This window comes from Lepidochelys kempii, chromosome 10 (genome assembly GCF_965140265.1).
Source record: "Lepidochelys kempii isolate rLepKem1 chromosome 10, rLepKem1.hap2, whole genome shotgun sequence".
Lineage (NCBI taxonomy): Eukaryota > Metazoa > Chordata > Testudines > Cheloniidae > Lepidochelys > Lepidochelys kempii.
Genome location: NC_133265.1, coordinates 34,414,106 through 34,427,200, shown reverse-complemented (window position 1 = coordinate 34,427,200; position 13,095 = coordinate 34,414,106). Strand labels below are relative to the sequence as shown.

Here is a 13,095-nt window from a genome sequence, read left to right as displayed (position 1 = left end):
TTTCTTGTTTAATAATTTGCTCCAGTATCTTTCCAGGTATTGATTTCAGGTTGTCTGCTCTATAAATCCCTGGGTCCTCTTCAGTGTTCCCTCTCATTTTCCCCACCCATGTGTGGAATGAATTTTGTTATGTGCACCAATATGGAAATGATGTGTGACACATCACCTACATATTGGTGCACAGAACAAAATTCATGTGGTGGGGGTGGGGGCGAGGGGTTTGGAGTGTGTGTTGGGGGGGGGGCTCAGAGCTGGGCCAGAGGGTTGGGACGCAGGGGTGTGATGGCTCTGGCTGGGCGTGCGGGCTCTGGGGCGGGGCTGGGGATGAGGGGCTCAGAGCTGTGGCAGAGGGTTGGGGTGCATAGGGTGAGGGCTCCAGCTGGGGGTGTAGGGCTGGGGATGAGGGGTTTGGGGTGCAGGAGGGTGCTCTGGGGCTACGGTGGGGAGAGAGGACTCCCCCTAGCTCTCTCTCCCCGCAGCAGCACCTGGGGTGGGGCTAGGGAGATGCGCCTCTCCCCCATCTGCAGCAGGTCCATGCCGGGGCTGGGTTGGGGGCGGGGGAAGGGTGTCCCCATAGGCACCGACTCCGTGGGTCTCCAGCACTCACAGAGAAAAATTAGCCACTGGCAGCCAAGCTCCCCCTCCCTCCCAGTGCCTCCTGCCCTCTGTGAACAGCTGTTTTGCAGCATGTAGGAAGCTCCGGGAGGGGGAGGAAGAGCGGGGATGGGGCGCACTTGGGGGAGGAGGCGGGGCGGAGGTGGGATGGGGCAGGAAGAGGTGGGGTGGGACCTGGGAGGGAGCAGGGGATCAAGCACCCCCCTGGCTGAAGGGGAAGTCAGCGCCTCAGGGCACCCTTCCCCCAGCCGCAGAAGGTTGGGGCCAGGCTAGGTTGGGGCTGGGGAAGGGGCGCCCCTCCCACAGCTGCAGCAGGTCCTAGCTGGACAGGTTCCCTGAGCGCCTGCCCAGCCTGCATGGCCAGCAGCTTATTTAGCTTACAGGAAACTTAGATCCTCTTTGTCCCCCTTTCTAAAGACCAGCACTGTGTTTGCCCTTCTCCAGTCCTCTGGGACCTCACCCATCCTCCATGAGTTCGCCAATATAATCTCTAACAATTCCAAGATTGCTTCAGCTAGTTCCTTAAGTACCCTAAGATGAATTTCACCAGGCCCTGCCAACTTTAATACAGCTGATCGATCTGAAAATTCTTTAACCTGTTCCTTCCCTAGTTTGGCTTTTCATAGAAATGCTCTTGGAAGGGAAGCTTTCCAGGGAGTTGCAAAGTGCGACCCCAGACATGTGTTTAGCTCTAGTGCTTGTCTGATTTGTGTTCCCTGACTACGGTGGTTTGTATTTCTGGGGGCACAGCTGCTGTACTTCCAGCAATGGGTGTGCCCAGGTCCTCTCCAGGGTACATTATTAACATAAGAACAAGTGTGGCCAGACTGTACCCTTCTGATCGGCATGCAGAGGATCCCCTTCGAACAGGTCTCTCCCTCCCCGTGCTGGAAAAGGGGCCATGGAGGTGTGGCTCTTCCCAGTGAGGCATGCTGGGGGGATAGGGCAGGCAGTGGGTACACTGGAATAAGGTGGCCACTCGCCCGTTTCCAGAATACCAGACATCCTAGTACTTCCAGGAACAGCATGACCCCATCCCCGCCAACATGATCCTGCCCCTGCCAGCAGGACAGTAGATGTGAGGTCACACTGCCTGGGCAGAAGCCATTTTTAAGAGCTGCAGGGTGCTGAGTGGCGTCCCCCATCCTACATTGGAGAAAACCACGTCTGGTTTTGTCCCAGTACCGCACAGGGACAAACCTCTCAAAAAGGGGCTATCTAGTTTGGTACCTACACTGGAGGAAGGAGTGAGAGATGCATCTCTTCCCCCGGACACCCAATAGAGATTCCTCCGGAGATATAATACAGCCAGCTGCCCCCTCTACAGTGGGAGCCCCTCTCCCCTTTAATGGGAATCCTGCCAACACGGCTGCCAAGCGGCCGGGCAGTCAGGAAGCAAGGTATAGCTGCCGAGCACCCGAGCTGCTGCACAGCCCCAGATGGTCTGCGTGGATGGCCTTGTGCCCATAGAGAGCCCAGATATCCCTTCCAGGCTCAAGGTGTCCACAGGGTTTTGGGGCCACATGCTTGCTGCAGGAAGGCACTCGACAGCGAGCAGGGGATGAGCAGAGGTCAAACCCTGGCCTCCCAATGAAGAATGCACAGGAAACCCTGCCAGGGGAGTCTGGTGGAGTTTCCTGTCCCTGGCTGGCTGTTACCACACACTACCTTCCCGCCCCACTCGTGTCCCTGTGGTCACAGCCGCGCACCCATCCACACTCATGAAGCTGTATATAGGGTGCAGCACTTGCACTGACGTCAGTGTCTCTATCATATCCCTGCTGATCTACTACAAGATACATCACACGGGAACTGGTGAGCATAAACATTCCTCCCATGCCTATGAAATGACTCCCTGACCGCCCACCCTATGCACATTCTGCCATTCTGAGCCACAATGAACAGTCAGTCCATCCCTCCATGAGAAATCCCCCTGATTTCAGTGGGACCACCCATGGAATAGGGGTGGCAATATCTGGCCTTTCTTGTACACCATGTCATAACAGGTTGGGACAGATCCTAAGGGGACTCAGAAGTTAGTGTCACCCTCAATCGTTGTTCATCTCTCTATTAACTTGTAACCTCTGTGTCAATCCTTACATCAGTTCCCTGAGATTCCCATTCTGCTTCAGTGCTTCTGCTATTTTCTTTGCACCTTGGGGCCCAATGGAGTTCTTCTGAAGGCTGTGAAGAAGACAGAATCACCCATAAACTTCAAAAAGAGGGAGTCAGCTCTCCATCAATAACACACTTTAACTTCCTTCTTCTCACTTGAGGTCTCCCATTTCTGGCTGAGGCACTTCTGCCTCTGTATATTTTGTACTCCCCTAATGCACACAGGTAGCTTTGGTGCACACTCTTTTGCTATTTATACCTTCATCCCATCTCTTATCATGCTCTACTAGACCTAGATCCTCAAATTCTCTCTGAATAGCTGCCCCAGGTAAGCTGGTGGGTGGACTTTTCCATCAGAGTGGAGGATGGCAGACTAGCTGGCCTGGTCACACCAAGTAACAGCCATGATCATGTTGTTATCAGCCATTACCATATTGACAGACATCATCATCATCATCAAGGCAAATCCTTGCCAATCTAGCATCACACTTGACATCACACTCTGTTACATGCCCTATTCGACCTGACCTAAAATCATAGCAAAGTAGGGCTGGTAGGGACCTTGAGAGGTCATCTAGTCCAGCCCCTGCGCTATGGCAGGACCAAGTAAACCTAGACCATCCCTGACAGGTGTTTGTCCAACCTGTTCTGAAAAACCTCCAGTGATGGAGATTCCACAACCTCCCTTGGAAGCCTGTTCCAGTGCTTAACTGTCCTTACAGTCAAAACATTTTCCCCAATATCTAACCTAAATCTCCCTTGCTGCCAATTAAGCACATTAGTTCTTGTCCTGCCTTTAGTGGACATGGAGAACAATTCATCATAGTCCTGTTCATAACAGCTCCTCATGTATTTGAAGACTATTATCGGGTCCCCCCTCTGTCTTTCCTCAAGACTAAACTTGTCCAGATTTTTTAAACCTTTCCTCATAGGTCAGGTTTTCTAAGCCTTTTATCCTTTCGGTTGCTCTCCTCTGGACTCTCTCCAGTTTGTCCACATCTTTCGTAAAGTGAGGCAACCAGAACTGGACACAGTATCCAGCTGAGGCCTCACGAGTGCTGAGTACAGCAGGACAGTTACCTCCCATGTCTCACATATAACATTCCGGTTAATACACCCCAGAATGAAATAAGCGTTTTTTTGCATTTGCATCACATTGTTGACTCACATTCAATTTGTGATCCACTCTAACCCCCAGATCCTTTTCAGTAGTACTATCACCTAGTCAGTTATTCCCAATTTTGTAGCTGTGCATTTCATTTTTGCTTCCTAATTGTAGTAGTTTGCACTTAGCTTTATCTTCTTAGTGGTTAGAATAAATAAGACAGACTGGGTATGAACCAGGCAAACAAACCAGGCACCATCTTCCTCAGGGTCCACCCCACCATCTATCATGTTTCCTTCAGATCGGCTCTGTCCTGCCCCCTCCTGCTCCTTGAACAGAAGAGCATCTCTCTCCACACTTGGCCTCTGCCCACTTTTGGGCACAGCAATTGCAGTAGATTTAGCGCATTGTAGGCGAATGGGTTTGCGGGAATGTGGTTCCTGTAAGATGGAAACCAGCTTTGATGTGAGCAGTGCAGGCTTCCTTGTGTGAAATGGTGGCACCCTTGCGACTGGAGCCTGGGCAATGGAGGAGGAATTGAGGTCTCCCATTATTAATCTCCCGTGATTAATGGAGTGCAAAGACATGATTAAGTGTCTGAGTAGAGACACGGAAAATGGTCAGATTGTGGGGCAGAGGACAATGGCTCATCTGCTTGTGCTTTCAGATGGCCCTGACCAGGAGGCCAAGCCAAGAAGGGGAATTAGCAGCAGGCTGCTGTGACCACAGCGCTGCCCTTGCAGATGGCCGCGGAAAGGAGCAGACAGCAAACCATAGGGGAGCTTGGGTTTTAGAATCACTCACTGCAAAGTTGTCAGCTTGTGGTTGGTTAAAAGGGCCTCAGCCAGGAATTTAGCACCATCTTCCTTGATCACGTTATTCTGGAGGCTGCAGAGATAACACAACACAATTATTGTGGAAAAACTAGGAATTAGAGCAGAATGCAGCCACAGACTGTCCCAGCCTGTCTCATATTAGCCATGCCGTCTCCTGAGGCCACAGGCAATGGTATAAAAGAATGAACCCCCATGTGCCTGAACTTCCTGTGCTGTTCTTTTCCTAGTGCGCCTCCTGAGTCTTGCCCCCAGCCCCTGCCGTTTGGGACTGCCTCCTGCCCCCTTAGCAGCCTACCTCTTCCAGACACCTCTTGCCCTTTCTCGTCTCCCTCCCTTGTGTTTAAGGTGGTGGGGTTGAGTCACACATTCCTTCACACCACACCACTCCACCACACCACGCCACATGGTAAAGAGTCCTTAAAGTGGCTGTAGATTACACGGACATCCACTTTACACATCTGCCTGCACCTGATGGCCCTCACACTGCCAGAGCGGGGTAAAGCAGCCTGAGGGTAACTAAGACATCAGGCCCTTCATTTTTTATATTGTCTTATAGGCCACTTCTATCCCTCCATTTCCTCCTCTGCCTAGTCTTCCTTCTGCCTGGCTTCCTGCTCTTCCCCGCCCCTCGGTGCCATCAGAAGAACATAAAAGAACATAAGAACAGCCATATTGGGTCAGACCAGTATCCCGTCTTCTGACAGTAGATGGTACAAGGTGCATCAGAGGGAATGAACAGAGCAGGGCAATCATCATGTGATCCATCCTCTGTCATCCAGTCCCAGCTTCTGGCAGTCAGAGGTTTAGGACACCCAGAACATGGGGTTGTGTCTCTGATCATTCTTGGCTAAGAGCCAAGAGAGGGGGAAGGGATAGCTCAGTGGTTTGAGCATTGGCCTGCTAAACCCAGGGTTGTGAGTTCAATCCTCAAGGGGGCCATTTAGGGATCTGGAGCAAAAATTGGGGATTGGTCCTGCTTTGAGCAGGCGGTTGGACTAGATGACCTCCTGAGGTCCCTTCCAACCCTGATGTTCTATGACCTGTCCTCCAGGAACTTATCTAGTTCTTTTTTGAACCCAGTTATACTTTTGGCCTTCACAGCATCCCCTGGCAATGAGTTCCACAGGTTGACTGTGCATTGTGTGAAGAAAAACTTCCTCTTGATTGTTTTAAAACTTTCTGCCTATTTTTTTACAATAATCATAATCATGATTTTTAAATAGCAGTTGAATCTCAATATGGAGAATAATTCAATAAATATAAACAAGACAGTAAGTCAATAGATATTGTACTCAATAATAAGATGTTGGGGCATGTATGCCCCAACCAGATCCATCCCAATCCCTCAGTCCATGTACTAAGTTATGCCCTATGACTTCTACAAAGAGAATGGGGGAGGAGGGAGAGTTCAAAGTAGTTCCGGATAGTTGGTTCAGGGTAAGGAGATATAAGTAGACTGGGTTGGAGCCAGAACTCCTCAGCTTGACTCCCTCACACCTCAGACTGGGGAAGGGGGTATTCAAAATCCAAATCTCAGTTTTGTGGTTTGAGCCAATACCTAGATCTATTGGGCTTGATTCTGATCCTGCCTTGGTTTCTCACTGGCATAAGTTCATTGACTTCCTATTCCTGATTTATGCCAGCATCCCTGAGAGGAGCACCAGGCCCACTGGATCCGTAACTTACGAAGTACAAAACTCAACAGGTTCAGTTGCTAGGGAATCACATGAACAATTCCTTTGATTTCCGTTCACAGGGGCCCAAAAGTCCAACCACTCCAAAACCTCAGAGCACAACTCAGCCAAAACCACTGAGTTTCTCCTCGTTCCATAGCCAAAGTGTAAATGTTACTTACTAGTATGCAGTACGTTTATACGTACAGGCAATTTGCCCTGGATCTGACCTCATCTTATTAAAGAAAAGGGATAGCAGAGAAAATCCAAGAACACAACACAGATGTTGCTGTGTCCCTGGACAGCCCTTTTGACACGACACCATAAAGCACAGCATCACTGTAAAGAGCTAGCAGCTTCAGTGAGCGCATCCCCCACACAGCTGGGCATCTGGAGAGAACTAAGTAGCATCTAGGTGGCTTCTCCTGGGTCCCCTGTAAAGTTAAGATGGAGACAACTCTCAGGAGTTGTCTGCTTCTGCCAAAGCCCTGTCAGGAAAGGATTGTTCCTGGACATTGCAAGTGAGATGTTGTTTCTATGGCTATTGCACCTGTGACAGCCACCTGCTGCAAGCTGACTGCACTTATGCTGGGATGAAGGAAGCTGTTTACTACCCACAATCTTTCTAGTCTAGTCATTTGAACATCTGATAGCCAGTGAGATGAGGACTGTTCACACCCATACAGCGGTCTCTCGCACATACAATTATGTCTATTAGGAATTAGCTTTCAGAAGAAGCCAAGGAAAGAAAACCAACAGCACTTACTTCAGGGAAAGTAGGACTTGGTTTATTTTCAGTGCATCAGCCAGTGCTTTCGCCCCTGTGGGTCCGATGGCGTTACTGCGAAGGCTGGGGAGAAGGCGAAATGAGGATAAAGAGAGAAAGAAAAGCTAAAGTTAGAAAATCCGGACAAGAACAAAACTGGTATGACAAGGGAGAGTTAAGGGTGGACATTCAGTTTAAACCTTGATCTTCTCAGCAAGTGGGGCTTAGCCTCTGTTACTGGAACTCAGGGTGACTTTAGTGCAGTTTAATAGGTCGCCATGGGAGGAATCAAGAGTCAACTGTCCATCATTACATAGATTCACAGCTAAGGCCAGATGGGTCCATTGCAATCATCTAGTCTGACCTCCTGTAGGATACAGGCCAGAGGTCTTCCCTGAATTACTGTAGTTCCTGTCTGAACTAGAGCAGAGCTTTTAGAAAACCATCCAGTCTTGATTGAAAACTTGCCAGTGATGGAGAATCCACCATAACCCTTGGTATGTTCCACTGGTTAATTACCCTCATTGTTAAAATGTGTACCTTATTTCCAATCTTAAATTTGTCTAGCTTCAACTTCCAGCCATTGGAACTTGTTAGATCTTTGTCTGCTTGACTGAAGAGCCTATTGTCAATTCTTTGTTCCCCAAGTAGGTATTTAACAGATTGTGATCAAGTCACCCCTTTACCTTCTCTTTGTTAAGCTAATTAAACTCAAGGAGCTCAGTCTGTCACTGTAAGGCAGGTTTTCCAATCCTTTAATCACCTTTGCAGCTCTTCTCTGTACCTTCTCCAAGTTATCAACATCCTTCTTGAACTGAGGACACCAGAACTGGACACAGGATTCCAGCAGGGGTTGCACCAGTGCCAAACAGATGTACTATAACCTCCCTGCTCCTACTCTAGTTTCCCCTGTTTATATGTTCAAGGATCGCATTAGCTCTTTTCGGAACAGCATCACACTGAGAGCTCATCGTCAGCTGATTACCCACCATGACCCCCAAATCTCTTTCACAGTCACTGATTTCCAGGGTAGAGTCCCCCATCCCATAAGTACAGCCTACGTTCTTTGTTCCTAGATGTATAACTTTACATGGAAAAGTTGAGTATATTTCACACAAATTTGGTGTCCCCCGACTACTATTATTGAAAATCATTGACATCACAAATAAATAAGTGTGAAACTGAGGCTGTAGAGAGAGCTTTTCACACCCAAGGAAGGAATCATACAGCGCCTTACATTTCCTGGATGAATAACTTTTTGGGGTCCCTCATTGTGAATCTTTGTCACGATGTCTGCAATGCTCGTTCATTCTGAATGTGGGGGGAGCAGGGAAGGGATTTTAACCTTTGATTTTTTTCACAAGAGGGCATCACATGAGCTTTCTTACTGGATTTCAGTGTTCAAGCGGCTTTGGGGGTGGAATCTTTGATATTTGGTGACAGCTGATTTCAGAAAGAGAAAAGAAGCTTGGCAGCTGACATTTCTTTCATTAGTCACCAGTCAAGAATACTACAACCACAACATTCATCTCTTCTGGGAACTGATTACGGTGGGCAGGAGCCATCCTCCAATGTGGAGAAATTAAGGTCAGCTGACGTCACCCATTCTATTTAATCAATTTTCATGAAGGAAACGGCCGACGGCGTGTGAGTGCACTGGAGGCACCCATGTTTGCCCACAGCATGGACGACATCAACTAGGAAACATACGAAACTTACTCAAGTACCGTCAGGCTCCTGTTGACCATCAGAGATCTGGCAAGGGCTTTGGCCCCTTTGTTACTGATCTGGTTTTCTGCCAAGCTGTCCGGGAAAAGAAATTGGAGTTAGCATCTAGTCTAAGGAGAACAAATACAGTTCCTAGCCCATTACATCCCTCTAAGCCTGCTGCCGGCCACAGAAACTGCCAAGGACACAGCTGAGGAATTTGCACGGAAGAGGAATACTGTTATAACATGGAGGTGACCATATTATGTTTGAAAAATACAATTCCATTGGTTCATTATAAGATCATGTTAACCCTTTGGAAACCAGTTGATCCCTGGGTATATGTCATCTGGGGACTGAGGACAATGGCAGGTGCAGGGAGAGGTGCTGGCTGTTGACAGACCTAGCTGGACTGGAATTCATTCCTGCAACGAGTCCCATGGCCCCAGCGAGCCATCCCTGTCCTTGGCTGTGCTCTGCGGCTATGACTGACAGTTCTCCCTGGCTGGGTCCCAGGAGGGCTGTGGGAAGGTGCTGCACCACACTGGGGCAGGCAATGACTCATGTGGAAGTGAGAGGGAGTCTGGGCAGGGGCACAGAGCTGGAGGAAGGAAGAGGTAGGTGGGGAAAGGTAGACTCTGCTTGCTGGTGGCCCGGTGCTCCCAAAGAGGGGAGGGTCTCCTGCTGTAAGGGGGCAGGAGAACAAGGAGCCACAAACTTATCCTCAGGAGCAGTGCAGAGTGCTAGGCAGAACACAATACTCAGCCTCAGTGTCCTACAGGTTAGCCATTTGCCCCACGGTTTTCAGACATGGGCCACTAACCAGATCCGACTTTGTTATTCCAAATAACTCGCAGACTCAGAGATCTGGACCAGAAGGGACCATCATGAGCCGCTAGTCTGACCTCCTACACATCACAGGCCACAGAACCTCCCCCACCCACTCCTGTAACAGACCCCTCATCTCGGGCTGTGCCACCCAGGTCCTCAAACCTCACCTGAGAGACTCCGGTAACCTGCCAGCTTAAGGTACTGGGGAATTATCTGCACAGCTGACTTTGAAGGCATCAGCACTGCTTGTGGCCTGGCTACTTTATGAATGCCTTTTCTCAGAAGAGCTCAGAGAGAGCCTCCACCAGCATTGCAAAGCATACTGTCTGCACCAGCACTTTAGTGTCTGAGCCCACGGGAACTATTCCTTGTTAATTCCACATTTCAGAACCCCTGGCCCAAGAGAGCTGGGAACTGCAATTTGGAGAGCAAAACTCCAGTAAAACTAAGTACAAATCACAGTCCTCACTTCCCTGCCTTCGGCCACAATTTGCCGCTCAAGCAGCAGATTTCAGAAAGAGACAGAGGCTGATATCTAGCTGAAAATTACTGATCTAGGCGGCACTGATCACAAGTTTTGAGAGTCAAAGTCTGCCCATGAACTGCAATTAGCTGTGTAGAGAGACAGCGTGGCAGTGGGAGACCTGCCCTGCTCACCTACCCCTCTTGACAAACGTGTGTTCCCAAAGCCACCACCCTGACTGTGATTACAATAAACATCCATTCTCATACCAGCAAATGACATCATCATCATCTTGGTCAATTAGCATTGCCCAGCAGGGGAGCCTCCACCCTGGAAGTCCCCCTGTTAGAGGAGGCGTTTGCTGGTCAGTTAAGATGGGATTGAGCACCAGTTTAGGAGGCAGATTGGTAACCCAAACTGCTCGGGGGTTAGGCGGTTACCTGCATGCACTGAAGTACGAGAACATATCTCACTGGGCTCTACAGCAATATTAAGAGAGACAAAAAGGTCAATTTTAGTGTGGAGAAGATGACTAGTGAGTGGCTAGGGCTTGCAAGTCAAACATAAGAATGGCCATACGGGAGCCATGTAGATCAATGGTCCATCTAGCCCAGTATCCTGTCTCTGACAGCAGTCAGTGCCAGATACTTCTGGCAGTCAAGAGACCTAGAGACATCCAGACCATGGGTTGCATCTGTGACCATCTTGGCTAATAGCCATTGCTGGACTTGTCCTCTTTGAACTTATCTAATTCTTTTTTTAACCCAGTTACACTTTTAGCCTTCACAACATCCCCTGGCAACAAGTTCCACAGGCTGACTGTGTGTTGTGTGAAGAAATACTTCCTTTTGTTTGTTGTAAACCTGCTGCCTATTAATTTCATTGAGTGACCCCTGGTGTTTGTGTTATGAGAAGAAGTAAATAACACTTCCTTATGCACTTTCTCCACACCTCTCATGCTTTTGTAGACCTCTATCACATCCCCCCACATTAGTCGTCTCTTTTCCATGATGAAAAGTCCCAGTCTTATTAATCTCTCCTCATATGGAAGCTGTTCCATACCCTTAATCATTTTTATTGCCCTTCTCTGCACCTTTTCCAATTCTAATGTATCTTTTTTGAAATGGGGTGACCAGAACTGCCCACAGTATTCAAGGTGTGGGCGTACCATGGATTTATACAGTGGCATTATGATATTTTCTGTTTTATTCTCTCGCCCTTTCCTCATGGTCTCTGTTCTGCTCTCTTTGTTGACTGCTGCTGCACCCTGAGTGGATGACCACGCGGAGACACATGGCGCAATGCTTTGCTGAGGGCACATCTCACAACACAGCTTAGATCATGTGAATGTTTAGAGAGTTCATGAACCTTTAGCTCAAATGGCCACTGCAGTGACACCCCAAAATATTTTATGAATGCTAGCCAGTACCTCATCTTTTGAATCTGACAATCCTTCACACTCAGCACGCTCCCCAACAGCTCCATCACGTTGTCCTTAAACTTGTTGTTGTCCAGCCTGGCCAACAAAGCAAAACAGAAGAGACGGCTGAGAACAAAGCATTTTGATAATACAAGGAGGAGGAGCAAATGTCCATTATGAGCTGCTGAGAGTGAGAGCTCTCCGAAAAAATGAAGAGATCCTGATCTGTGCAGCTTCCATGCTCAAGAGTTCACAGAGTGACCCCCGTCAGAGGTAGCATGTTCCTTGAGATGCTGCCTTTCACAGTGAAGCTGACCTCCCCCCACCATCCCCCAGCAAGGAGCCGAGAGCCTGTACACTGCTGATCCTCATGACTAGAGAACGTTCCATATGCACAGCGCCAGAAGAGTCCGTTCTCTCTAGGATAACGCAGTCACACTTACCAGCATCCCAGGATAACTCTAGGAGGCCCTATTCTTCCACAGAGAACGTCCTCTAAAAACTTGGAGATGCTTCACTTATACAAAAATCACATTTAAGTCCTTTGGGTTCCTCCAATGAAAGATATGGCAGAAGTGTAAAGCCTATTCCAACATAGCGATACAGGACTCTGCACTGCCCAGGGGCCTCTCTTTATAAGTCTTGTAAGATGGCATGAGGTTGTAGTTGCCACAGGTCATGTCATTACCATTAAATACATGTTCCAGGCCTGCACAACACTAAAATGCACTGTGTTGAAGCCAGTGCCGGTCCTTGTCACCTGGTCTTACTTTGTCTACTTGTCGCTAAGTCTGATATTAGGAACAGCTGACTTTTGGGGACGTCTATCCAATGGGGATGCTAAACCAGCCTCAAATGGTATAAAGATCCAATAGACTTCTGGATTGCTATTGGGACTGTGAGTGAAATGCAAAATCTTCTACCTGTGAGTTGCGGATTCTCATCCATCCAGGCCAGCAATAACTAAAGGTCTTTTAAGGGCTATCCATTGGCCAATGTGAAATGAGTTGGGGATCTGAGTCCAATTGCTAGTGGAGAAGTGCCCATGTCATCCCTCGCCCAATTAAATCAACACCTATTATTGTAACCTCAGCAGAGAGGCCAAGTACTATGAAGTGAAAGCGACTGAATTAGCCTCTGCTCCTCAGAGGTGAAGGTACAATGTGAAAGTAGTTCAAGTAAAGACACCTGCCTCCTCTTAGTCTTGTTACCTCTACCAGCCCACAAAGCAAGAATGCCAGTTCCAGACTCCGTGGTCTCCTAAGCGGCCTCTGTAAAGCAATACTACCAGCATCTCAGGATAGCTCATCAGCCACTGATACACATAGGTAATAACAAACACAGCACAACGTTTGGCATAGTAGTACTGCCGCTTCCACTTCCCCAGCTCCTTTCACCCAAAGAACACGTGCCATTTTGAACATATTAGACTAATAGACTTTAAGGCCAGAAGGGACCATCAGGATTATCTAGTTTGACCCCCTGCACATCGTAGTCCACAGAACCTCACCCACTCCTGAAATAGACCCTGGATTAACCAAGCCTCCCATCACCCTTGTGAAGT

General features: G+C 48.6%; 1 protein-coding gene across 4 annotated transcripts in view; it reads right to left on the bottom strand.

The window, feature by feature from the left end:
- NLRC3 (NLR family CARD domain containing 3) overlaps positions 1–13,095 on the bottom strand; it is a 73,613-nt gene that overhangs the window by 23,276 nt on the left and 37,242 nt on the right. For all 4 annotated transcript variants that reach the window (XM_073362807.1, XM_073362805.1, XM_073362806.1 and 1 more), the window contains 5 exons: positions 11,541–11,627; positions 8,830–8,913; positions 7,111–7,194; positions 4,640–4,723; positions 2,716–2,799 (listed from right to left, as the gene is read on the bottom strand). In XM_073362807.1, the coding sequence (XP_073218908.1) occupies positions 2,716–2,799; positions 4,640–4,723; positions 7,111–7,194; positions 8,830–8,913; positions 11,541–11,627 (423 nt within the window). The remainder of the gene's footprint in view (positions 1–2,715; positions 2,800–4,639; positions 4,724–7,110; positions 7,195–8,829; positions 8,914–11,540; positions 11,628–13,095) is intronic.